This window comes from Oncorhynchus kisutch, linkage group LG27, assembly GCF_002021735.2.
Source record: "Oncorhynchus kisutch isolate 150728-3 linkage group LG27, Okis_V2, whole genome shotgun sequence".
NCBI lineage: Eukaryota > Metazoa > Chordata > Actinopteri > Salmoniformes > Salmonidae > Oncorhynchus > Oncorhynchus kisutch.
In genome coordinates, this window is record NC_034200.2 from 33,954,130 (window position 1) to 33,979,118 (window position 24,989).

The 24,989-nt window shown below is 40.8% G+C and overlaps 2 protein-coding genes across 3 annotated transcripts in view; one reads left to right on the plus strand and one right to left on the minus strand.

The window, feature by feature from the left end:
- The first annotated feature begins 15,313 nt into the window (after nucleotides 1-15,313).
- Nucleotides 15,314-24,989, plus strand: part of LOC109872210 (beta-1,3-galactosyltransferase 2) — a 29,519-nt gene continuing 19,843 nt past the window's right edge. Inside the window, exon 1 of the mRNA XM_020463363.2 lies at nucleotides 15,314-15,532. The gene's annotated coding sequence lies outside the window, so the exon portion shown is untranslated. The remainder of the gene's footprint in view (nucleotides 15,533-24,989) is intronic.
- The window catches only part of LOC109872209 (parafibromin), a 36,556-nt gene continuing 29,436 nt past the window's right edge, over nucleotides 17,870-24,989 (minus strand). Inside the window, exons 14-18 of one of the 2 annotated variants that reach the window (XM_020463360.2) lie at nucleotides 23,063-23,224; nucleotides 19,882-19,982; nucleotides 19,470-19,611; nucleotides 19,066-19,131; nucleotides 17,870-18,773 (exon numbers count right to left, since the gene is read on the minus strand). In XM_020463360.2, coding sequence (XP_020318949.1) covers nucleotides 19,095-19,131; nucleotides 19,470-19,611; nucleotides 19,882-19,982; nucleotides 23,063-23,224 — 442 coding nt within the window. In that variant the 3' untranslated portion in view covers nucleotides 17,870-18,773; nucleotides 19,066-19,094. Of the gene's footprint in view, nucleotides 19,132-19,469; nucleotides 19,612-19,881; nucleotides 19,983-23,062; nucleotides 23,225-24,989 lie in introns of both variants that reach the window. The other variant, XM_020463359.2, reaches the window with a different exon arrangement.

The following is a 24,989-nucleotide window of genomic DNA, read 5'->3' on the forward strand; positions in this document are numbered from 1 at the left end:
GTCTGTCATATAATAGAGACAGTAGATCTAGCTGGTCTGTCATATTATAGAGACAGTAGATCTAGCTGGTCTGTCATATTATAATAGAGAGAGTAGATCTAGCTGGTCTGTCATAATATAATAGAGACAGTAGATCTAGCTGGTCTGTCATAATATAATAGAGACAGTAGATCTAGCTGGTCTGTCATATTACAGAGACAGTAGATCTAGCTGGTCTGTCATAATATAATAGAGACAGTAGATCTAGCTGGTCTGTCATAATATAATAGAGACAGTAGATCTAGCTGGTCTGTCATAATATAATAGAGACAGTAGATCTAGCTGGTCTGTCATATTATAATAGAGACAGTAGATCTAGCTGGTCTGTCATAATATAATAGAGACAGTAGATCTAGCTGGTCTGTCATAATATAATAGAGACAGTAGATCTAGCTGGTCTGTCATAATATAATAGAGACAGTAGATCTAGCTGGTCTGTCATAATATAATAGAGACAGTAGATCTAGCTGGTCTGTCATATTACAGAGACAGTAGATCTAGCTGGTCTGTCATATTATAAGAGACAGTAGATCTAGCTGGTCTGTCATAATATAATAGAGACAGTAGATCTAGCTGGTCTGTCATAATATAATAGAGACAGTAGATCTAGCTGGTCTGTCATAATATAATAGAGACAGTAGATCTAGCTGGTCTGTCATAATATAATAGAGACAGTAGATCTAGCTGGTCTGTCATATTATAGAGACAGTAGACAGTAGATCTAGCTGGTCTGTCATATTATAATAGAGACAGTAGATCTAGCTGGTCTGTCATAATATAATAGAGACAGTAGATCTAGCTGGTCTGTCATAATATAATAGAGACAGTAGATCTAGCTGGTCTGTCATAATATAATAGAGACAGTAGATCTAGCTGGTCTGTCATAATATAATAGAGACAGTAGATCTAGCTGGTCTGTCATATATAATAGAGACAGTAGATCTAGCTGGTCTGTCATAATATAATAGAGACAGTAGATCTAGCTGGTCTGTCATATTATAGAGACAGTAGATCTAGCTGGTCTGTCATAATATAATAGAGACAGTAGATCTAGCTGGTCTGTCATAATATAATAGAGACAGTAGATCTAGCTGGTCTGTCATAATATAATAGAGACAGTAGATCTAGCTGGTCTGTCATATTATAGAGACAGTAGATCTAGCTGGTCTGTCATATATAATAGAGACAGTAGATCTAGCTGGTCTGTCATAATATAATAGAGACAGTAGATCTAGCTGGTCTGTCATAATATAATAGAGACAGTAGATCTAGCTGGTCTGTCATAATATAATAGAGACAGTAGATCTAGCTGGTCTGTCATATTATAATAGAGACAGTAGATCTAGCTGGTCTGTCATAATATAATAGAGACAGTAGATCTAGCTGGTCTGTCATAATATAATAGAGACAGTAGATCTAGCTGGTCTGTCATAATATAATAGAGACAGTAGATCTAGCTGGTCTGTCATAATATAATAGAGACAGTAGATCTAGCTGGTCTGTCATATTAATAGAGACAGTAGATCTAGCTGGTCTGTCATAATATAATAGAGACAGTAGATCTAGCTGGTCTGTCATAATATAATAGAGACAGTAGATCTAGCTGGTCTGTCATATATAGAGACAGTAGATCTAGCTGGTCTGTCATAATATAATAGAGACAGTAGATCTAGCTGGTCTGTCATATATAATAGAGACAGTAGATCTAGCTGGTCTGTCATATTATAATAGAGACAGTAGATCTAGCTGGTCTGTCATAATATAATAGAGACAGTAGATCTAGCTGGTCTGTCATAATAAAGAGACAGTAGATCTAGCTGGTCTGTCATATCATAGAGACAGTAGATCTAGCTGGTCTGTCATAATATAATAGAGACAGTAGATCTAGCTGGTCTGTCATAATATAATAGAGACAGTAGATCTAGCTGGTCTGTCATAATATAATAGAGACAGTAGATCTAGCTGGTCTGTCATAATATAATAGAGACAGTAGATCTAGCTGGTCTGTCATAATATAATAGAGACAGTAGATCTAGCTGGTCTGTCATATATAATAGAGACAGTAGATCTAGCTGGTCTGTCATAATATAATAGAGACAGTAGATCTAGCTGGTCTGTCATAATATAATAGAGACAGTAGATCTAGCTGGTCTGTCATAATATAATAGAGACAGTAGATCTAGCTGGTCTGTCATAATATAATAGAGACAGTAGATCTAGCTGGTCTGTCATATATAATAGAGACAGTAGATCTAGCTGGTCTGTCATAATATAATAGAGACAGTAGATCTAGCTGGTCTGTCATATATAGAGACAGTAGATCTAGCTGGTCTGTCATAATATAATAGAGACAGTAGATCTAGCTGGTCTGTCATAATATAATAGAGACAGTAGATCTAGCTGGTCTGTCATATTATAATAGAGACAGTAGATCTAGCTGGTCTGTCATAATATAATAGAGACAGTAGATCTAGCTGGTCTGTCATATATAATAGAGACAGTAGATCTAGCTGGTCTGTCATAATATAATAGAGACAGTAGATCTAGCTGGTCTGTCATAATATAATAGAGACAGTAGATCTAGCTGGTCTGTCATAATATAATAGAGACAGTAGATCTAGCTGGTCTGTCATAATATAATAGAGACAGTAGATCTAGCTGGTCTGTCATAATATAATAGAGACAGTAGATCTAGCTGGTCTGTCATAATATAATAGAGACAGTAGATCTAGCTGGTCTGTCATAATATAATAGAGACAGTAGATCTAGCTGGTCTGTCATAATATAATAGAGACAGTAGATCTAGCTGGTCTGTCATATATAATAGAGACAGTAGATCTAGCTGGTCTGTCATAATATAATAGAGACAGTAGATCTAGCTGGTCTGTCATAATATAATAGAGACAGTAGATCTAGCTGGTCTGTCATAATATAATAGAGACAGTAGATCTAGCTGGTCTGTCATATTATAATAGAGACAGTAGATCTAGCTGGTCTGTCATATAAGAGACAGTAGATCTAGCTGGTCTGTCATAATATAATAGAGACAGTAGATCTAGCTGGTCTGTCATAATATAATAGAGACAGTAGATCTAGCTGGTCTGTCATATTATAGAGACAGTAGATCTCGCTGGTCTGAGACAGTAGATCTAGCTGGTCTGTCATATATATAGAGACAGTAGATCTAGCTGGTCTGTCATAATATAATAGAGACAGTAGATCTAGCTGGTCTGTCATAATATAATAGAGACAGTAGATCTAGCTGGTCTGTCATAATATAATAGAGACAGTAGATCTAGCTGGTCTGTCATATTACAGAGACAGTAGATCTAGCTGGTCTGTCATATTACAGAGACAGTAGATCTAGCTGGTCTGTCATATATAATAGAGACAGTAGATCTAGCTGGTCTGTCATAATATAATAGAGACAGTAGATCTAGCTGGTCTGTCATAATATAATAGAGACAGTAGATCTAGCTGGTCTGTCATAATATAATAGAGACAGTAGATCTAGCTGGTCTGTCATAATATAATAGAGACAGTAGATCTAGCTGGTCTGTCATAATATAATAGAGACAGTAGATCTAGCTGGTCTGTCATAATATAATAGAGACAGTAGATCTAGCTGGTCTGTCATAATATAATAGAGACAGTAGATCTAGCTGGTCTGTCATAATATAATAGAGACAGTAGATCTAGCTGGTCTGTCATAATATAATAGAGACAGTAGATCTAGCTGGTCTGTCATATATATAGAGACAGTAGATCTAGCTGGTCTGTCATAATATAATAGAGACAGTAGATCTAGCTGGTCTGTCATAATATAATAGAGACAGTAGATCTAGCTGGTCTGTCATAATATAATAGAGACAGTAGATCTAGCTGGTCTGTCATAATATAATAGAGACAGTAGATCTAGCTGGTCTGTCATAATATAATAGAGACAGTAGATCTAGCTGGTCTGTCATAATATAATAGAGACAGTAGATCTAGCTGGTCTGTCATATTATAGAGACAGTAGATCTAGCTGGTCTGTCATAATATAATAGAGACAGTAGATCTAGCTGGTCTGTCATAATATAATAGAGACAGTAGATCTAGCTGGTCTGTCATAATATAATAGAGACAGTAGATCTAGCTGGTCTGTCATAATATAATAGAGACAGTAGATCTAGCTGGTCTGTCATAATATAATAGAGACAGTAGATCTAGCTGGTCTGTCATATTAATAGAGACAGTAGATCTAGCTGGTCTGTCATAATATAATAGAGACAGTAGATCTAGCTGGTCTGTCATAATATAATAGAGACAGTAGATCTAGCTGGTCTGTCATAATATAATAGAGACAGTAGATCTAGCTGGTCTGTCATAATATAATAGAGACAGTAGATCTAGCTGGTCTGTCATAATATAATAGAGACAGTAGATCTAGCTGGTCTGTCATAATATAATAGAGACAGTAGATCTAGCTGGTCTGTCATAATATAATAGAGACAGTAGATCTAGCTGGTCTGTCATAATATAATAGAGACAGTAGATCTAGCTGGTCTGTCATAATATAATAGAGACAGTAGATCTAGCTGGTCTGTCATAATATAATAGAGACAGTAGATCTAGCTGGTCTGTCATAATATAATAGAGACAGTAGATCTAGCTGGTCTGTCATAATATAATAGAGACAGTAGATCTAGCTGGTCTGTCATAATATAATAGAGACAGTAGATCTAGCTGGTCTGTCATAATATAATAGAGACAGTAGATCTAGCTGGTCTGTCATAATATAATAGAGACAGTAGATCTAGCTGGTCTGTCATAATATAATAGAGACAGTAGATCTAGCTGGTCTGTCATAATATAATAGAGACAGTAGATCTAGCTGGTCTGTCATATTATAAGAGACAGTAGATCTAGCTGGTCTGTCATAATATAATAGAGACAGTAGATCTAGCTGGTCTGTCATAATATAATAGAGACAGTAGATCTAGCTGGTCTGTCATAATATAATAGAGAGAGTAAGATCTAGCTGGTCTGTCATAATTATAATAGAGTCAAGGTTTGATCTAGCTGGTCTGTCATCAATATAATAGAGAGAGTGAGATCGAGCTGGTCTGTCATAATATAATAGAGGCAGTAGATCCTAGCTAGGTCTGTTCCATAATTATAATTAGAGACAGTAGATCTAGCTGGTCTGTCATATTATAAGGACAGTAGAAGAATCTAAGATGGTCTGTCATAATTATTAATAGAGAGAGTAGATCTAGCTGCGTCTGTCATAGAATAATAGAGTCAGTAGATCTAGCTGGTCTGTATAAGTTATAATAGAGACAGTAGATCTAGCTGGTCTGTTCATAATATACTAGGAGAGCGTAGATATACCTGGTCTGTCATATCTAATTCGAGACAGTTAGATCTAAGCTGGTCTGTCATAATATAATAGAGACAGTCGATCTACGCTGGTCCTGTCATAACATAATAGAGGACAGTAGATCTAGCTGGTCTGTCATAATATAATTAGAGACAGTTAGATCTTAAGCTGGTCTGTCATAATATAATCAGAGGACAGTAGATCTAGCTGGTCTGTCATATATAATAGAGACAGTAGATCTAGCTGGTCTGTCATAATATAATAGAGACAGTAGATCTAGCTGGTCTGTCATAATATAATAGAGACAGTAGATCTAGCTGGTCTGTCATATTATAATAGAGACAGTAGATCTAGCTGGTCTGTCATATTAATAGAGACAGTAGATCTAGCTGGTCTGTCATAATATATAGAGACAGTAGATCTAGCTGGTCTGTCATAATATAATAGAGACAGTAGATCTAGCTGGTCTGTCATAATATAATAGAGACAGTAGATCTAGCTGGTCTGTCATAATATAATAGAGACAGTAGATCTAGCTGTCTGTCATAATATAATAGAGACAGTAGATCTAGCTGTCTGTCATAATATAATAGAGACAGTAGATCTAGCTGGTCTGTCATAATATAATAGAGACAGTAGATCTAGCTGGTCTGTCATAATATAATAAGAGACAGTAGATCTAGCTGGTCTGTCATATTATAATAGAGACAGTAGATCTAGCTGGTCTGTTACAATATAATAGAGACAGTAGATCTAGCTGGTCTGTCATAATATAATAGAGACAGTAGATCTAGCTGGTCTGTCATAATATAATAGAGACAGTAGATCTAGCTGGTCTGTCATAATATAATAGAGACAGTAGATCTAGCTGGTCTGTCATAATATAATAGAGACAGTAGATCTAGCTGGTCTGTCATATTATAGAGACAGTAGATCTAGCTGGTCTGTCATAATATAATAGAGACAGTAGATCTAGCTGGTCTGTCATAATATAATAGAGACAGTAGATCTAGCTGGTCTGTCATATATAATAGAGACAGTAGATCTAGCTGGTCTGTCATAATATAATAGAGACAGTAGATCTAGCTGGTCTGTCATAATATAATAGAGACAGTAGATCTAGCTGGTCTGTCATATTATAGAGACAGTAGATCTAGCTGGTCTGTCATAATATAATAGAGACAGTAGATCTAGCTGGTCTGTCATAATATAATAGAGACAGTAGATCTAGCTGGTCTGTCATATATAATAGAGACAGTAGATCTAGCTGGTCTGTCATAATATAATAGAGACAGTAGATCTAGCTGGTCTGTCATAATATAATAGAGACAGTAGATCTAGCTGGTCTGTCATAATATAATAGAGACAGTAGATCTAGCTGGTCTGTCATAATATAATAGAGACAGTAGATCTAGCTGGTCTGTCATAATATAATAGAGACAGTAGATCTAGCTGGTCTGTCATAATATAATAGAGACAGTAGATCTAGCTGGTCTGTCATAATATAATAGAGACAGTAGATCTAGCTGGTCTGTCATAATATAATAGAGACAGTAGATCTAGCTGGTCTGTCATATATAGAGACAGTAGATCTAGCTGGTCTGTCATAATATAATAGAGACAGTAGATCTAGCTGGTCTGTCATAATATAATAGAGACAGTAGATCTAGCTGGTCTGTCATATTATAGAGACAGTAGATCTAGCTGGTCTGTCATATTATAATAGAGAAGTAGATCTAGCTGGTCTGTCATAATCAATGAGTCAGTAGATCTAGCTGGTCTGTCATATTATAATAGAGACAGGTAGATCTAGCTGGTCTGTCATAATATAATAGAGAGCAGTAGATCTAGCTGGTCTGTCATATTATAATAGAGACAGTAGATCTAGCTGGTCTGTCATAATATACTAGAGACAGTAGATCTAGCTGGTCTGTCATATATAATAGAGACAGTAGATCTAGCTGGTCTGTCATAATATAATAGAGACAGTAGATCTAGCTGGTCTGTCATATTATAATAGAGACAGTAGATCTAGCTGGTTGTCATATTATAAGAGCAGTAGATCTAGCTGGTCTGTCATATTATATAGAGACAGTAGATCTAGCTGGTTGTCATATATAATAGAGCCAGTAGATCTAGCTGGTCTGTCTATAATATAATAGAGACAGTAGATCTAGCTGGTATGTCATAATATATAGAGACAGTAGATCTAGCTGGTCTGTCATTTATACTAGAGACAGTAGATCTAGCTGGTCTGTCATATTAACTAGAGACAGTAGATCTAGCTGGTCTGTCATATATAATAGAGACAGTAGATCTAGCTGGTCTGTCATATATACTAGAGACAGTAGATCTAGCTGGTCTTCAAATATAATAGAGACAGTAGATCTAGCTGGTCTGTCATAATATAATAGAGACAGTAGATCTAGCTGGTCTGTCATATTACAAGAGACAGTAGATCTAGCTGGTCTGTCATATCATATAGAGACAGTAGATCTAGCTGGTCTTCTAATATAATAGAGATCAGTAGATCTAGCTGGTCTGTCATAATATAATAGAGACAGTAGCAGCTAGCTGGTCTGTCATAATATAATAGAGACAGTAGATCTAGCTGGTCTGTCATAATATAATAGAGACAGTAGATCTAGCTGGTCTGTCATATTACAGAGACAGTAGATCTAGCTGGTCTGTCATATATAAGAGACAGTAGATCTAGCTGGTCTGTCATAATATAATAGAGACAGTAGATCTAGCTGGTCTGTCATAATATAATAGAGACAGTAGATCTAGCTGGTCTGTCATAATATAATAGAGACAGTAGATCTAGCTGGTCTGTCATAATATAATAGAGACAGTAGATCTAGCTGGTCTGTCATAATATAATAGAGACAGTAGATCTAGCTGGTCTGTCATAATATAATAGAGACAGTAGATCTAGCTGGTCTGTCATAATATAATAGAGACAGTAGATCTAGCTGGTCTGTCATATTATAATAGAGACAGTAGATCTAGCTGGTCTGTCATAATATAATAGAGACAGTAGATCTAGCTGGTCTGTCATAATATAATAGAGACAGTAGATCTAGCTGGTCTGTCATATTACAGAGACAGTAGATCTAGCTGGTCTGTCATATTACAGAGACAGTAGATCTAGCTGGTCTGTCAAGATAAAATAGAGTCAGTAGATCTAGCTGGTCTGTCATATTATAATAGAGACAGTAGCTCTAGCTGGTCTTTATAATATAATAGAGAGAGTAGATCTACCTGGTCTGTCATAATATAATAGAGACAGTAGATCTAGCTGGTCTGTCATATTATAATAGAGACAGTAGATCTAGCTGGTCTGTCATATTACAGAGACAGTAGATCTAGCTGGTCTGTCATATTATAATAGAGACAGTAAATCAGGCTCGTCTGTCATAATTAAATAGAGACAGTATATCTAGCTGGTCTGTCATAATATAATAGAGACAGTAGATCTAGCTGGTCTGTCATAATATAATTGTGACAGTAGATCTAGCTGGTCTGTCATAATATATAGAGACAGTAGATGTAGCTGGTCTGTCATATTATAATAGAGACAGTAGATCTAGATGGTCTGTCATAATACAGAGACAGTATATTTAGCTGGTCTGTCATAATATAATTGTGACAGTAGGTCTAGCTGGTCTGTCATAATATAATAGAGACAGATCTAGCTGGTCTGTCATATTAGAGACAGTAGATCTAGCTGGTCTGTCATATTACAGAGACAGTAGATCTAGCTGGTCTGTCATATTATAATAGAGACAGTAGATCTAGCTGGTCTGTCATAATGAAATAGAGACAGTAGATCTAGCTGGTCTGTCATATTATAATAGAGACAGTAGATCTAGCTGGTCTGTCATATTATAATAGAGACAGTAGATCTAGCTGGTCTGTCATATTACAGAGACAGTAGATCTAGCTGGTCTGTCATATTATAATAGAGACAGTAAATCAGGCTCGTCTGTCATAATTAAATAGAGACAGTAGATCTAGCTGGTCTGTCATAATATAATAGAGACAGTAGATCTAGCTGGTCTGTCATAATATAATTGTGACAGTAGATCTAGCTGGTCTGTCATAATATATAGAGACAGTAGATGTAGCTGGTCTGTCATATTATAATAGAGACAGTAGATCTAGATGGTCTGTCATATTATAATAGAGAGAGTAGATCTAGCTGGTCTGTCATAATAAAATAGACAGTAGATCTAGCTGGTCTGTCATATTACAGAGACAGTATATTTAGCTGGTCTGTCATAATATAATTGTGACAGTAGGTCTAGCTGGTCTGTCATAATATAATAGAGACAGTAGATCTAGCTGGTCTGTCATATTATAATAGAGACAGTAGATCTAGCTGGTCTGTCACATTACAGAGACAGTAGATCTAGCTGGTCTGTCATATTATAATAGAGACAGTAGATCTAGCTGGTCTGTCATAATGAAATAGAGACAGTAGATCTAGCTGGTCTGTCATATTATAAAAGAGACAATAGATCCTGCTGGTCTGTCATAATGTAATAGAGACAGTAGATCTAGCTGGTCTGTCATATTATAATAGAGACAGTAGATCTAGCTGGTCTGTCATATTACAGACACAGTAGATCTAACTGGTCTGTCATATTATAATAGAGACAGTAGATCTAGCTCATCTGTCATAATGAAATAGAGACAGTAGATCTAGCTGGTCTGTCATATTATAATAGAGACAGTATATCTAGCTGGTCTGTCATAATATAATTGTGACAGTAGGTCTAGCTGGTCTGTCATAATGTAATAGAGACAGTAGATCTAGCTGGTCTGTCATATTATAATAGAGACAGTAGATCTAGCTGGTCTGTCATAATATATACGGATTTCATGTTCAAACAATAGCATGGTATTATTTCACTGTAATACCTACTGCAAATTGGACAGCACAGTTAGATTAACAAGAATTTAAGCTTTCTGCCAATATCAGATATGTCTATGTCCTGGGAAATGTTCTTGTTACTTACAACCTCATGTTAATCGAATTAGCCTATGATAGCTCAACTGTCCCCCCACCGATCCTGAAGTTTTAAGAACAAATTCTTACTTACAATGAAGGCCTACTAGGGAACATTGGGTTTAACTGCCTTGTTCAGGGGCAGAAGACAGATTTTTTAAACTTTGTCAGCTCAGGGATTCGATTCATCAACCTTTCGGTTACTATCACTTAAATGTACAATGAGACACCTTTTGCTGCGATTACAGCTGTAAGTCGCTTGGGGTATGTCTCTATCAGTTTTGCACATCGAGAGACTGAAATTTTTTCCCATTCCTCCTTGCAAAACAGCTCGAGCTCAGTGAGGTTGGATGGAGAGCATTTGTGAACAGCAGTTTTCAGTTCTTTCCACAGATTCTCGATTGGATTCAGGTCTGGACTTTGACTTGGCCATTCTAACACCTGGATATGTTTATTTTTGAACCATTCCATTGTAGATTTTGCTTTATGTTTTGGATCATTGTCTTGTTGGAAGACAAATCTCCGTCCCAGTCTCAGGTCTTTTGCAGACTCCATCAGGTTTTCTTCCAGAATGGTCCTGTATTTGGCTCCATCAAATCAAATCAAATTTATTTATATAGCCCTTCGTACATCAGCTGATATCTCAAAGTGCTGTACAGAAACCCAGCCTAAAACCCCAAACAGCAAGCAATGCAGGTGTAGAAGCACGGTGGCTAGGAAAAACTCCCTAGAAAGGCCAATACCTAGGAAGAAACCTAGAGAGGAACCAGGCTATGTGGGGTGGCCAGTCCTCTTCTGGCTGTGCCGGGTGGAGATTATAACAGAACATGGCCAAGATGTTCAAATGTTCATAAATGACCAGCATGGTCGAATAATAATAAGGCAGAACAGTTGAAACTGGAGCAGCAGCACAGTCAGGTGGAAGTTGAAACTGGAGCAGCAGCATGGCCAGGTGGACTGGGGACAGCAAGGAGTCATCATGTCAGGTAGTCCTGGGGCATGGTCCTAGGGCTCAGGTCAGTTGAAACTGGAACAGCAGCTTGGCCAGGTGGACTGGGGACAGCAAGGAGTCATCATGTCAGGTAGTCCTGGGGCATGGTCCTAGGGCTCAGGTCCTCCGAGAGAGAGAAAGAAAGAGAGAGAAGGAGAGAATTAGAGAACGCACACTTAGATTCACACAGGACACCGAATAGGACAGGAGAAGTACTCCAGATATAACAAACTGACCCCAGCCCCCCGACACATAAACTACTGCAGCATAAATACTGGAGGCTGAGACAGGAGGGGTCAGGAGACACTGTGGCCCCATCAAATCAAATCAAATCAAATTTATTTATATAGCCCTTCGTACATCAGCTGATATCTCAAAGTGCTGTACAGAAACCCAGCCTAAAACCCCAAACAGCAAGCAATGCAGGTGGAGAAGCACGGTGGCTAGGAAAAACTCCCTAGAAAGGCCAATACCTAGGAAGAAACCTAGAGAGGAACCAGGCTATGTGGGGCGGCCAGTCCTCTTCTGGCTGTGCCGGGTGGAGATTATAACAGAACATGGTCAAGATGTTCAATGTTCATAAATGACCAGCATGGTCGAATAATAATAAGGCAGAACAGTTGAAACTAGAGCAGCAGCACAGTCAGGTGGAAGTTGAAACTGGAGCAGCAGCATGGCCAGGTAGACTGGGGACAGCAAGGAGTCATCATGTCAGGTAGTCCTGGGGCATGGTCCTAGGGCTCAGGTCAGTTGAAACTGGAACAGCAGCATGGCCAGGTGGACTGGGGACAGCAAGGAGTCATCATGTCAGGTAGTCCTGGGGCATGGTCCTAGGGCTCAGGTCCTCCGAGAGAGAGAAAGAAAGAGAGAAGGAGAGAATTAGAGAACGCACACTTAGATTCACACATGACACCGAATTCACACGTCCCATCCGAGGACACCCCCGGACAGGGCCAAACAGGAAGGATATAACCCCACCCACTTTGCCAAAGCACAGCCCCCACACCACTAGAGGGATATCTTCAACCACCAACTTACCATCCTGAGACAGGGCTGAGTATAGCCCACAAAGATCTCCGCCACGGCACAACCCAAGGGGGGGGCGCCAACCCAGACAGGATGACCACAACAGTGAATCAACCCACTCAGGTGACGCACCCCCTCCAGGGACGGCATGAGAGAGCCCCAGCAAGCCAGTGACTCAGCCCCTGTAATAGGGTTAGAGGCAGAGAATCCCAGTGGAAAGAGGGGAACCGGCCAGGCAGGGACAGCAAGGGCGGTTCGTTGCTCCAGAGCATTTCCGTTCACCTTCCCACTCCTGGGCCAGACTACACTCAATCATATGACCCACTGAAGAGATGAGTCTTCAGTAAAGACTTAAAGGTTGAGACCGAGTTTGCGTCTCTGACATAAATAGACCGTTCCATAAAAATTGAGCTCTATAGGAGAAAGCCCTGCCTCCAGCTGTTTGCTTAGAAATTCTAGGGACAATTAGGAGGCCTGCGTCTTGTGACCGTAGCGTACGTGTAGGTATGTACGGCAGGACCAAATCAGAGAGATAGGTAGGAGCAAGCCCATGTAATGCTTTGTAGGTTAGCAGTAAAACCTTGAAATCAGCCCTTGCTTTGACAGGAAGCCAGTGTAGAGAGGCTAGCACTGGAGTAATATGATCAAATTTTTTGGTTCTAGTCAGGATTCTAGCAGCCGTATTTAGCACTAACTGAAGTTTATTTAGTTCCATCCATCTTCCCATCAATTTTAACCATCTTCCCTGTCCCTGCTGAAGAAAAGCAGGCCCAAACCATGATGCTGCCACCACCATGTTTGACAGTGGGGATGATGTGGTCAGGGTGATGAGCTGTGTTGCTTTTACGCCAAACATAACGTTTTGCATTGTTGCCAAAAAGTTCAATTTTGGTTTCATCTGACCAGAGCACCTTCTTCCACATGTTTGGTGTGTCTCCCAGGTGGCTTGTGGCAAACTTTAAACAACACTTTTTATGGATATCTTTAAGAAATGGCTTTCTTCTTGCCACTCTTCCGTAAAGGCCAGATTTGTGCAATATACGACTGATTGTTGTCCTATGGACATAGTCTCCCACCTCAGCTGTAGATCTCTGCAGTTCATCCAGAGTGACCATGGGCCTCTTGGCTGCATCTCTGATCAGTCTTCTCCTTGTATGAGCTGAAAGTTTAGAGGGACGGCCAGGTCTTGGTAGATTTGCAGTGGTCTGATACTCCTTCCATTTCAATATTATCGCTTGCACAGTGCTCCTTGGGATGTTTAAAGCTTGGGAAATCTTTTTGTATCCAAATCCGGCTTTAAACTTCTTCACAACAGTATATCGGACCTGCCTGGTGTGTTCCTTGTTCTTCATGATGCTCTCTGCGCTTTTAACGGACCTCTGAGACTATCACAGTGCAGGTGCATTTATACGGAGACTTGATTACACACAGGTGGATTGTATTTATCATCATTAGTCATTTAGGTCAACATTGGATCATTCAGAGATCCTCACTGAACTTCTGGAGAGAGTTTCCTGCACTGAAAGGGGCTGAATAATTTTGCACGCCCAATTTTTCAGTTTTTGATTTGTTAAAAAAGTTTGAAATATCCAATAAATGTCGTTCCACTTCATGATTGTGTCCCACTTGTTGTTGATTCTTCACAAAAAAATACAGTTTTATATCTTTATGTTTGAAGCCTGAAATGGCACTGTATTTAGGGTGTTTTTTTACTCACTTTTTGTCTCTCCTACGAAGTTATTCCTCTCTCCTACAGTGGTTATTCCTCTCTCCTACAGTGGTTATTCCTCTCTCCTACAGTGATGTTATTTCTCTCTCCTACAGTGGTTTTTCCTCTCTCCTACAGTGATGTTATTTCTCTCTACTACAGTGGTTATTCCTCTCTCCTACAGTGATGTTATTCCTCTCTCCTACAGTGATGTTATTTCTCTCTCCTACAGTGGTTATTCCTCTCTCCTACAGTGGTTATTCCTCTCTCCTACAGTGGTTATTCCTCTCTCCTACAGTGATGTTATTCCTCTCTCCTACAGTGGTTATTCCTCTCTCCTACAGTGATGTTATTCCTCTCTCCTACAGTGATGTTATTTCTCTCTCCTACAGTGGTTATTCCTCTCTCCTACAGTGATGTTATTCCTCTCTCCTACAGTGATGTTATTCCTCTCTCCTACAGTGATGTTATTCCTCTCTCCTACAGTGATGTTATTCCTCTCCTACAGTGATGTTATTCCTCTCTCCTACAGTGATGTTATTTCTCTCTCCTACAGTGGTTATTCCTCTCTCCTACAGTGATGTTATTCCTCTCTCCTACAGTGGTTATTCCTCTCTCCTACAGTGGTTATTCCTCTCTCCTACAGTGATGTTATTCCTCTCTCCTACAGTGATGTTATTCCTCTCTCCTACAGTGGTTATTCCTCTCTCCTACAGTGATGTTATTCCTCTCTCCTACAGTGATGTTATTCCTCTCTCCTACAGTGATGTTATTCCTCTCTCCTACAGTGATGTTATTCCTCTCTCCTACAGTGACGTTATTCCTCTCTCCTACAGTGACGTTATTTCTCTCTCCTACAGTGACGCTATTTCTCTCTCCTACAGTGGTTATTCCTCTCTCCTACAGTGATGTTATTTCTCTCTCCTACAGTGGTTATTCCTCTCTCCTACAGTGATGTTATTCCTCTCTCCTACAGTGATGTTATTTCTCTCTCCTACAGTGGTTATTCCTCTCTCCTACAGTGATGTTATTTCTCTCTCCTACAGTGGTTATTCCTCTCTCCTACAGTGATGTTATTTCTCTCTCCTACAGTGGTTATTCCTCTCTCCTACATTGATGTTATTTCTCTCTCCTTCAGCGTCCATCACAATTACATGCACATGGCCAATTATGCAAATGTGTTGATGACGTCACTTAGCGACTTCTAGCGACTTTTCGGACAGGCAATAGCTACTTTCCTTACTGATGAGTTGGCAACACTGATCTGAATGCAGAGCAACAATTTTGGTGGGAATCACACGAGAGGACAATGTCATAGTACACTGTATGCGCCGTTCCACGAGTGTGGCTTCATATAGCCAATAGCAGACGGTGGGGAACCTTTTCCATGTGAGTGCCAATTTACAATTTTATTTTACCTTTATTTAACCAGGTAGGCAAGTTGAGAACCAGTTCTCATTTACAATTGCGACCTGGCCAAGATAAAGCAAAGCAGTTCGACACATACGACACAGAGTTACACATGGAGTCGAACAAACATAGTCAATAATACAGTATAAACAAGTCTATATACGATGTGAGCAAATGAGGTGAGAAGGGAGGGAAAGGCAAAAAAAGGCCATGGTGGCAAAGTAAATACAATATAGCAAGTAAAACACTGGAATGGTAGATTTGCAATGGAAGAATGTGCAAAGTAGAAATAAAAATAATTGATCCTAACATCTCTAAAGATCTGCGTGCCGGTTATGACTTGCATATAAGCATTGTAGGCTACTTACTCAACCGTGCCCCCAAAATGTGTAACTGGCCACAAACTGAATAATTGTAGCTACTAGACATAGACGCTGTCCATTCAGCCACATGCCACGGAGCTCCTCTAAGGTCTACCTGTACGGAGGCAGCACGCGAGGCCTTAATGTGTAGATTTTCCTTTTGTATTTTACGATTTTCTTAATTCTTTGGTCGATTGTAGGCCTAAGTAAATCCTTTAATGTATGCCTGTTATTTCAATGCATGTGTTGTAATTATCTAGCATAGTTTATATTCGCAGTCCACGGTTTAATGCTCTGGTTACTTTCACATGATCGGTTTTTGAATTCGGCCTTGAGACGAATATGTATTATATGCGTCCATTTCATGTTGCACTGCTTGCGCAGTTTCACAAGTAAAGTAGTATGTTTAAGGTTCAGTAGTACATTGTACACGCCATTCCACATACATTTAAACCTAATATTGCGGTGATAATTCACGTGTGGGGTCATTTGTTTGTTATTGCTGTTCTCCAAAATAGCGTTTTAGAGTTTGTAAAATGATATAGGCTAGAGCTACATTAAAGCTCTGGTTGTGGTAAAGTGGGGGTGTATTTCTACACCCCCACTTTACCACACCCAGAGTTTAGCTGACTGACGTCACTGATCTGCTGCAGCCGCACCACCCTTCAGGTGAGCAAGACATCTTGTCTGGCCAACTCCACTCCTGGACTTTACCTGGCCAATATTATAATGCGTTAATGATGTAACTTACCTCTGTGCTGCTGGGGGTTGTTTTCGAAAACTTGCTTCTAAATTATGACTCAACATTCCTACCTATTTATAAAAATGTATCATCTGACCAAAGATGGTCACAGACTGTGGCACTGCCAGTGATGAGATCAGATATCCAATTTCAACAACTCCATGCTCTCTGTATTTTTGGGAAGGCCCTGTAAGTAAACATTTCACTGTTCGTCTACCTACGCCTGTTGTTTTTACCAAGCATGTGACTAACACAATTCGAGTTGACGGAAGACTAGCGTTTCATTTTGGACAAGTGCATGACGCCCCTTAAAGGTTTGTCCGCTTTCTTCTGTTTGGCATCTAATGAATAGGACCCAGAGTCATGGTTCTGAATTTACAGGAAGTCTGATCTGCTCGGTTCTCCCTCGTCGACACTACTACCTGGATGTGTTCCAGTATAAGTGGGCAAGGTTCCCTTTCAGGGTGCTGTACATTTCGGGGCGGCAGGTAGTCTAGTGGTTAGATCATTGGGCCAGTAACCAAAATGTTGCTAGATCGAATCCCTGAACTGACAAGGTAAAAATCTGTCATTCTGCACCTGAACAAGGCAGTTAACCCACTGTTCCTAGGCTGTTATTGTAAATGAGAATGTCCTGAACTGACTTGCCTAGTTAAAAAAAAAAAAAAAAATAGTCTGACTCATTGGGCAACAATTGGTTGACTCACCATGTCTTTTTCACACCACATTTTAGACACTGGCACAGGAGTTGTTGTTGTTCTAAAGTAGCTGATATGCTGAGGTATTTTATTTTACAAAGCTAGCTGATTACACACCCATTTTTAATAAACTTACGACTATTCTTCAAAGCCACTGTTCCATTTATCAACAGTAAATGTCAGTAAGACAGGTAATATTATAATGTTACTACTGTAGTGTGTTAAGTTCAGTTTTCATAACTATGTAGCCAGGACAAAAATGGGCCCTAGCGGGGTTCAGATCATGTGGGCAGGAAAAACCCATCTCTGCATGGTAAAGGTAGAAGTAAACAGCAACACAATCAAGACGTTCCTCTACCAGCTTTATGATCTATTTGCACTGTGAACACCGCATAACGCAATGTTCGCCATCATTCCTTTCATTTGCACAGCACAAAAAAAAAAACACTTGAGCCACGGCTGGAATTGACACAATCAATCCCACTGAATCATAAAGATCTTTGATATGCATCAATAAGAGAATAGCTTTTTTTGATTTTATTTAAAGTCTGTTTTCGGAAAATTTGGCTCTTATATCATATATACATTTGGATCGCATGGGACATCATTCAGATGCTTCAGGGCTGCATCATAGTGCCCATAAGAAGAGCCATTGAGGACCTCCACCATTTTCAAGTAGTCAACTTGGTGGAACTTCCTATGTCTTAAGGATTGCAAAATCCATCCAGGTCACCAGAAGGGATCAGCAAATTAATTTAGCTGGTGAGCAAACATTCCATAACTGCAGGTGGCAGTAAATCAACCTTCACCTTGTTCAAACGCCACACTCCAGGTGACACCGTGTACCCTTCGTTTCCCAACTCAGATGTAGTAGATTAAGAAAATTGACGACTTCAAAAATGGAGATGTCATCAATGGCGCTGCCTGTGCACTTTGACACCATAACAGAAACAAAGAGAGCCCCTCTATAATTCTCTATGTGCTGCCTACCTACACTTTGTCAAAACTGGGTTTCCGTCACAAATGGCACCATATTCCATTCATAGTGCACTACCTTTGACTGGGGCCCTGTGTTTAGACACTGGGTAGACAAAGTAGGGTGCTGTATATGGAGTAGGGTGCCATTTGAGAGGCAGCTTGGGGGGGGGGGTTCCTTTAAGAAAATAAAAAAAACAGGAAAATGAATCTGACAGAGGTCTCACATCCTTTATGGTTATCAATGATTTTAATTTGCACCACCCAGATTTTCCGAAGGGCTTCTTAGCCAGCTCATGTTTCACATGGAATGTACAGGATTCATTTCACAAAGGAAATAGTAGGAGAAGAGGTTTCTTCTCTCACCTCCATCTATCCATCCCCCCTCGTCCACTCTCTCCATCTCGCTCTCTCTTCAACCTCGGTCTCCACAGTAAGATGCTCTGTTAGAAAATAGTTTTGATATAGTTTAATTTTTTACATTAGAACTTGAAAAAACATTGGAAGCTCCAACTTCCCCTCCCCATGTCCAGAGTGACATACTGCATCTGCTACTTGTAACTATGGAGACCAGGTAGAAGGTATTTTCCTGAAGGACTATCTGAACACGGGGGCTTTTTCTTGGAGCCCAAAGTGCTAGTAGGGTACCCAGTCTCTTCTAGAGGTAGTCCTGGCAGGGAGGAGGAAGGAGGGGCTAGGTTTGCGGCAGGGGGTTTATAAATGCCTTGACGGGACCTGTGGAGGAAGGAGGCCACGGTCCAGGCTCAGAACCTCAGGTGGGACTTGTGTTTCACCATGTATCTGTAGGTGGAACAGGACGAGAACACCTGGTCAGTAGGAGCTCATGCATTCTACAATGTCATCTTATTCAAATATACCGTACATCCCAACTGTGTCTAACACCAGAGAACATTTACAGAGATTATTTAGCTCCATGTATACGAGTGCTAACATTTACAATAACCCATCTACACAGAAATCTTCCACTTTTTCCCCTCTTTAATAATTTTCCCCAGACATTTTATTGAAAATACATCCCAGATTAGAGGGAGCGGAGGGTACATGACAGAGGTGGGTTTAATATCAACCCCATTGTGTCACGAGCATACATGTGCACAAATGTGCTTTCAAGAAACCACCTGTCGAGGGTCTCCCAGAACTTCAGAAACATGGGCCGGTCGAGATGGCGCTTGTGGTGGCTCAGCTCCAACACGGTGACATCCCACTTCTGAACGTTGGGATCCATCTTCTGCTCGTCATACTTCAGATGAAAGGCTCTTACTGCAGGCGACCACAACCACACACAGTTGATTAGGTAGGACCAATACTAGTAGAGACTTGGGTTGTACAGGTTAGCTTTCAAATATGCATTAACCTAAGTCCAATTCATTGAACAGGTATAACAGGTTAGGAGCCAAAGATCCGTACGGGTGGCAATTTAACTGGGTAACCATACTAATTACCAGTAGTTACCTGCAACAAGAAATTCAATTACCTTGTCAAAAATGCTACCCATGTGTATAACAGCAAGAGAAATGGGAGGAATCTCACTTTTAGCAAAAATGTCCACAGGAGATCCGTCAGGCAACAGCCAAGGCCAACCTTTGAACTGCCAGGCAGGGCCCTGCACGAACACAGCCACCACACGATCCCTGCACAACACAAAGTCAATATCAACTTTCTAGCCCTGGCAGACATTCTGATTGCAGATTGCGGGTGAATTTTTCATGGGCGGTGGACAGCCAGTGACCGCAAGGTTGCAGGTTCGCAGCCCCGAGCTGACTAGGTGAAAAATCTGTCGATGGGCTCGAGCAAAGGCACCTAAACCATAATTGCTCCAGGGTCGTAGTTGGTAACGGCAGACCCTGGCCATGACCCAACTCTCCAAAAAAGCGACTCAGAGAGAGTTGAAATATGCAAAACAAACTAAAAACATATCCAATTCACACATGAAGTAACACACATTTTAAACTAAAATTAAACTGGGTGGTTTGAGCCCTGAATACTGATCGGCTGACAGCCATGGTATATCAGACCGTATACCATGGGCATGAAAAAAACATTTTTACTGCTCTAATTACATTGGTATCCAGTTTATTATAGCAATAAGGCACCATATTTAATCAATAAGGCCCGGGGAGGTGTAATATATGGCCAATATACCACAGCTAAGGGCCATGTCCAGGCACTCTGCGTTGCATCGTGCATGCATCGTGCATAAGAATAGCCCTTGGCCGTGGTATATTGGCCATATACCACACCTCTTCGGGCCTTATTGCTTAATTATAAAACACAAACCCAATAGACAAATAATACAACATGTCACTGTACTGAATGTGTATAGTCCAGTAAAATGGCAGTACACATTGTAAGCCAGATTTAGATAGTCATTTGTACACTTTTGAGGGGCTGGTTGCTAAAGTGGTATAGCAGTATGTGGATGTAGGGTACTTTCATGTACAGCCAAGAATTACAACATGGTCAGGTACTGTCGATCATATAAACTCCCTTTTCAGGACCCTGTCTTTCAAAGATAATTCATAAAAATCTAATTAACTTCACAGATCTTCATTGTAAAAGGGTTTAAACACTGTTTCCCATGCTTGTTCAATTAACCATAAACAATTAATTAACATGCACATGTGGAACGGTCATCAAGACTAACAATTAAGGTCACAGTTATGAAAACGTAGGACACTACTAAAGAGGCCTTTCTACAGACTCTGAAAAACACCAAAAGAAAGATGCCCAGGGTCCCTGCTCATCTGTGTGAACGTACCTTAGGCATGCTGCAAGGAGGCATGAGGACTGCAGATGTGGCCAGGGCAATAAATTGCAATGTCCGTACTGTGACGGCTAAGACAGCGCTACAGGGAGACAGGACAGACAGCTGAACGTCCTCACAGTGGCCGACCACACGTTAACACCTGCACAGGATCGGTACATCCGAACATCACACCTGCGGGACGGGTACAGGATGGCAACCACTGCCCGAGTCACACCAGGAACGTACAATCCCTCCATCAGTGCTCAAACTGTCCGCAATAGGCTGAGAGATGTTGGACTGAGGGCTTGTTGGCCTGTTGTAAGGCAGGTCCTCACCAGACATCACCGGCAACAACGTCGCCTATGGGCAGAAATCCACCGTTGCTGGACCAGACAGGACTGGCAAAAAGTGCTCTTCACTGACGAGTCGCGGTTGTGTCTCACCAGGGGTGATGGTCGGATTTGCATTTATCATCGAAGGAATGAGCGTTACACCGAGGCCTGTACTCTGGAGCGGGATCGATTTGGAAGGAGGGTCCGTCACGGTCTGTGGCGGTGTGTCACAGTATCATCGGACTGAGCTTGTCATTGCTGGCAATCTAAACACTGTGCATTAAAGGGAAGACATCCTCCTCCCTCATGTGGTACCCTTCCTGCAAGCTCATCCTGACATGACCCTCCAGCATGACAATGCCACCAGCCATACTGATTGTTCTGTGCGTGATTTCCTGCAAGACAGGAATGTCAGTGTTCTGCCATGGCCAGCGAAGAGCCCGGATCAATGCCATTGAGCACATCTGGGACCTGCTGGATCGGTGGGTGATGGCTAGGGCCATTCCCCCCAGAAATGTCCGGGAACTTGCAGGCGCCTTGGTGGAAGAGTGGGGTAACATCACAACAAGAACAGGCAAATCTGGTGCAGTCCACGAGGAGTACTTTTGATTTTTGAGGGACTAAGACAACCATGGGTCACATTAAAATTGGCACAGGCCACATCTGGCCCAGGGGCCTTAGGTTTGAGACTCCCGGTGCACGGCTACTCAAACAAGACAGGCTGCCTACCGCGGCTGCTTGCTTCCAGTTCCCGGACCACAAGACACCAAGCCCCTCAAGCAGCACAGCACACAGCTCGTCCATGCTGTTTATTTTCTCAGCATGCTGTCAAATTCATATTCTTCCAAAAACAAAAACGATGCTGCTTTCCACGTTGCTTCTAAATATAAGTCCACATGTTCTCTATTATAGTATTAGTTTGTGGATCTTGCGCTATGCAAAACCCAGGTTAGTTAAAGGAAGCTGGTATGTGCCTAAAATAATGTTCAATCGCTAACTAAATGCCATTTAGCTAAGGCAAAGCAAACGTTAGCTCTAATACAGGTTGGTACCAGTGGTGTAGATCAGCATGTTTGTGCAACGGCAGTTCTGAATCTTTTATTCAAATGTGATTAGGGTCCCCTGGGAAACACTGGCCAACACTTTGGTTCCTACCCTGACATAACTCCTACCTGGCTTTTTCCATTTCTTGTCATTCCAAATACCAACCATAGAAATATAATGATTATTCTATGACTCAAACAGTTCACAAGTCAAATAGCAATATTTGGTCGAAAAATTGCAATTCGATTTTTTGCTCAAATCGTGCAACATTACTAACAACCTGGTATCATTACCAGTATATGCAAACATTTGGTGGGTATGGCACAGAAAGTAAAAGTAAAATGGATATCTTCTTCAAAATATGTGCTTCAAAACTAAGTATGATTCATATAGGCCCAAAGTAGGCAATATCTCAATCAACTAGAAACATGTATTTTTCTGGTGCTCCTACATTTGTGTGGTGCTCACAGATTTTATTTTTAGCCCAGTCTGAATGGTTTCCACTTGGCCGTCATGTCCTGGTGACGATACAGAGTGGAACATATATATGGAAGATGACAAATGATCATGTCTGGTGGTGGTGACTCACCAGTCCTGCGGTGCTAGTTTGAGGGGCTGGTCAATAACCCTGTAGGGCACGGTGACGCTGAGTGTTGCCCCCCCAGGCTGAATCTGGTCCTTACGTCTCTGGAGCAGCACCTCGTTATCCCGCTGGATGCCCTGCTTCTTCTTCTCCTCTGACGTCACAAACCTGACAGACGGTGGGAGAGCAAGGAAAAAATAAACACGTTGGTTAATATCAATTCAGTATGAGAGGACGTCAGAAAGCAGGAATCACGGATTCCTGAGAATTTTTATCACTGACGCATTACTGTTATCAACTGTTCTTCAGAAAGGGGGGCAAAGCTAAAAATACATTTTTTATAACGATGAAGGTGACTTATAGCTTTATGGATATATGCAAATCTCAAAGGCATTATAAATCTAATAATGAGGTTGGTTTTTGGAATTTATTTTATACATATGAATAATTGGTAGTAGTGGTCCCAAGAGGACAAATGTTGACAACTTGGGTGTGATAAGATCAAGTTACTAAGTAATGAAGTCTTATTATTCATTTCCAGCACAGATTTTATTTTTTAGCCCAGTCTGAATGGTTTCCACTTGGCCGTCATTCGAACCCTTTTGATCACTCGACTAAGCATGCCTCTCCTTAATGTCAATATGCCTTGTCCATTGCTGTTCTGGTTAGTGTTTATTGGCTTATTTCACTGTAGAGCCTCTAGTCCTGCTCACTATACCTTATCCAACCTATTAGTTCCACCACCCACACATGCAACGACATCTCCTGGTTTCAATGATGTTTCTAGAGACAATATCTCTCTCTTCATCACTCAATACCTAGGTTTACCTCTACTGTATTCACATCCTACCATACCTTTGTCTGTACATTATACCTTGATGCTATTTTATCGCCCCCAGAAACCTCCTTTTACTCTCTGTTCCAGATGTTCTAGACGACCAATTCTTATTGCTTTTAGCCGCACCCTTATTCTACTCCTCCTATGTTCCTCTGGCGATGTAGAGGTGAATGCAGGCCCTGCAGTGCCTAGCTCCACTCCTATTCCCCAGGCACTCTTTTGACGACTTCTGTAACCGTAATAGCCTTGGTTTCATGCATGTTAACATTAGAAGCCTCCTTCCTAAGTTTGTTCTATTCACTGCTTTAGCACACTCTGCCAACCCAGATGTTCTAGCTGTGTCTGAATCCTGGCTTAGGAAGACCACCAAAAATTCTGACATTTTAATTCCAAACTACAACATTTTCAGACAAGATAGAACTGCCAAAGGGGGCGGTGTTGCAATCTACTGCAAAGATTGCCTGCAGAGTTCTGTCCTACTATCCAGGTCTGTGCCCAAACAATTTTAACTTCTACTTTTAAAAATCCACCTCTCTAAAAACAAGTCTCTCACCGTTGCCGCCTGCTATAGACCACCCTCTGCCCCCAGCTGTGCTCTGGACACCATATGTGAACTGATTGCCCCCCCATCTATCTTCAGAGCTCGTGCTGCTAGGCGACCTAAACTGGAACATGCTTAACACCCCAGCCATCCTACAATCTAAACTTGATGCCCTCAATCTCACACAAATTATCAATGAACCTACCAGGTACCTCCCCAAAGCCTTAAACACGGGCACCCTCATAGATATCATCCTAACCAACTTGCCCTCTAAATACACCTCTGCTGTCTTCAACCAAGATCTCAGCGATCACTGCCTCATTGCCTGCATCCGTAATGGGTCAGCGGTCAAACGACCTCCACTCATCCCTGTAAAACGTTCCCTGAAACACTTCAGCGAGCAGGCCTTTCTAATCGACCTGGCCGGGGTATCCTGGAAGGTTATTGATCTCATCCCGTCAGTAGAGGATGCCTGGATATTTTTTTAAATGCCTTCCTAACCATCTTAAATAAACATGCCCCATTCAAGAAATTTAGAACCAGGAACAGATATA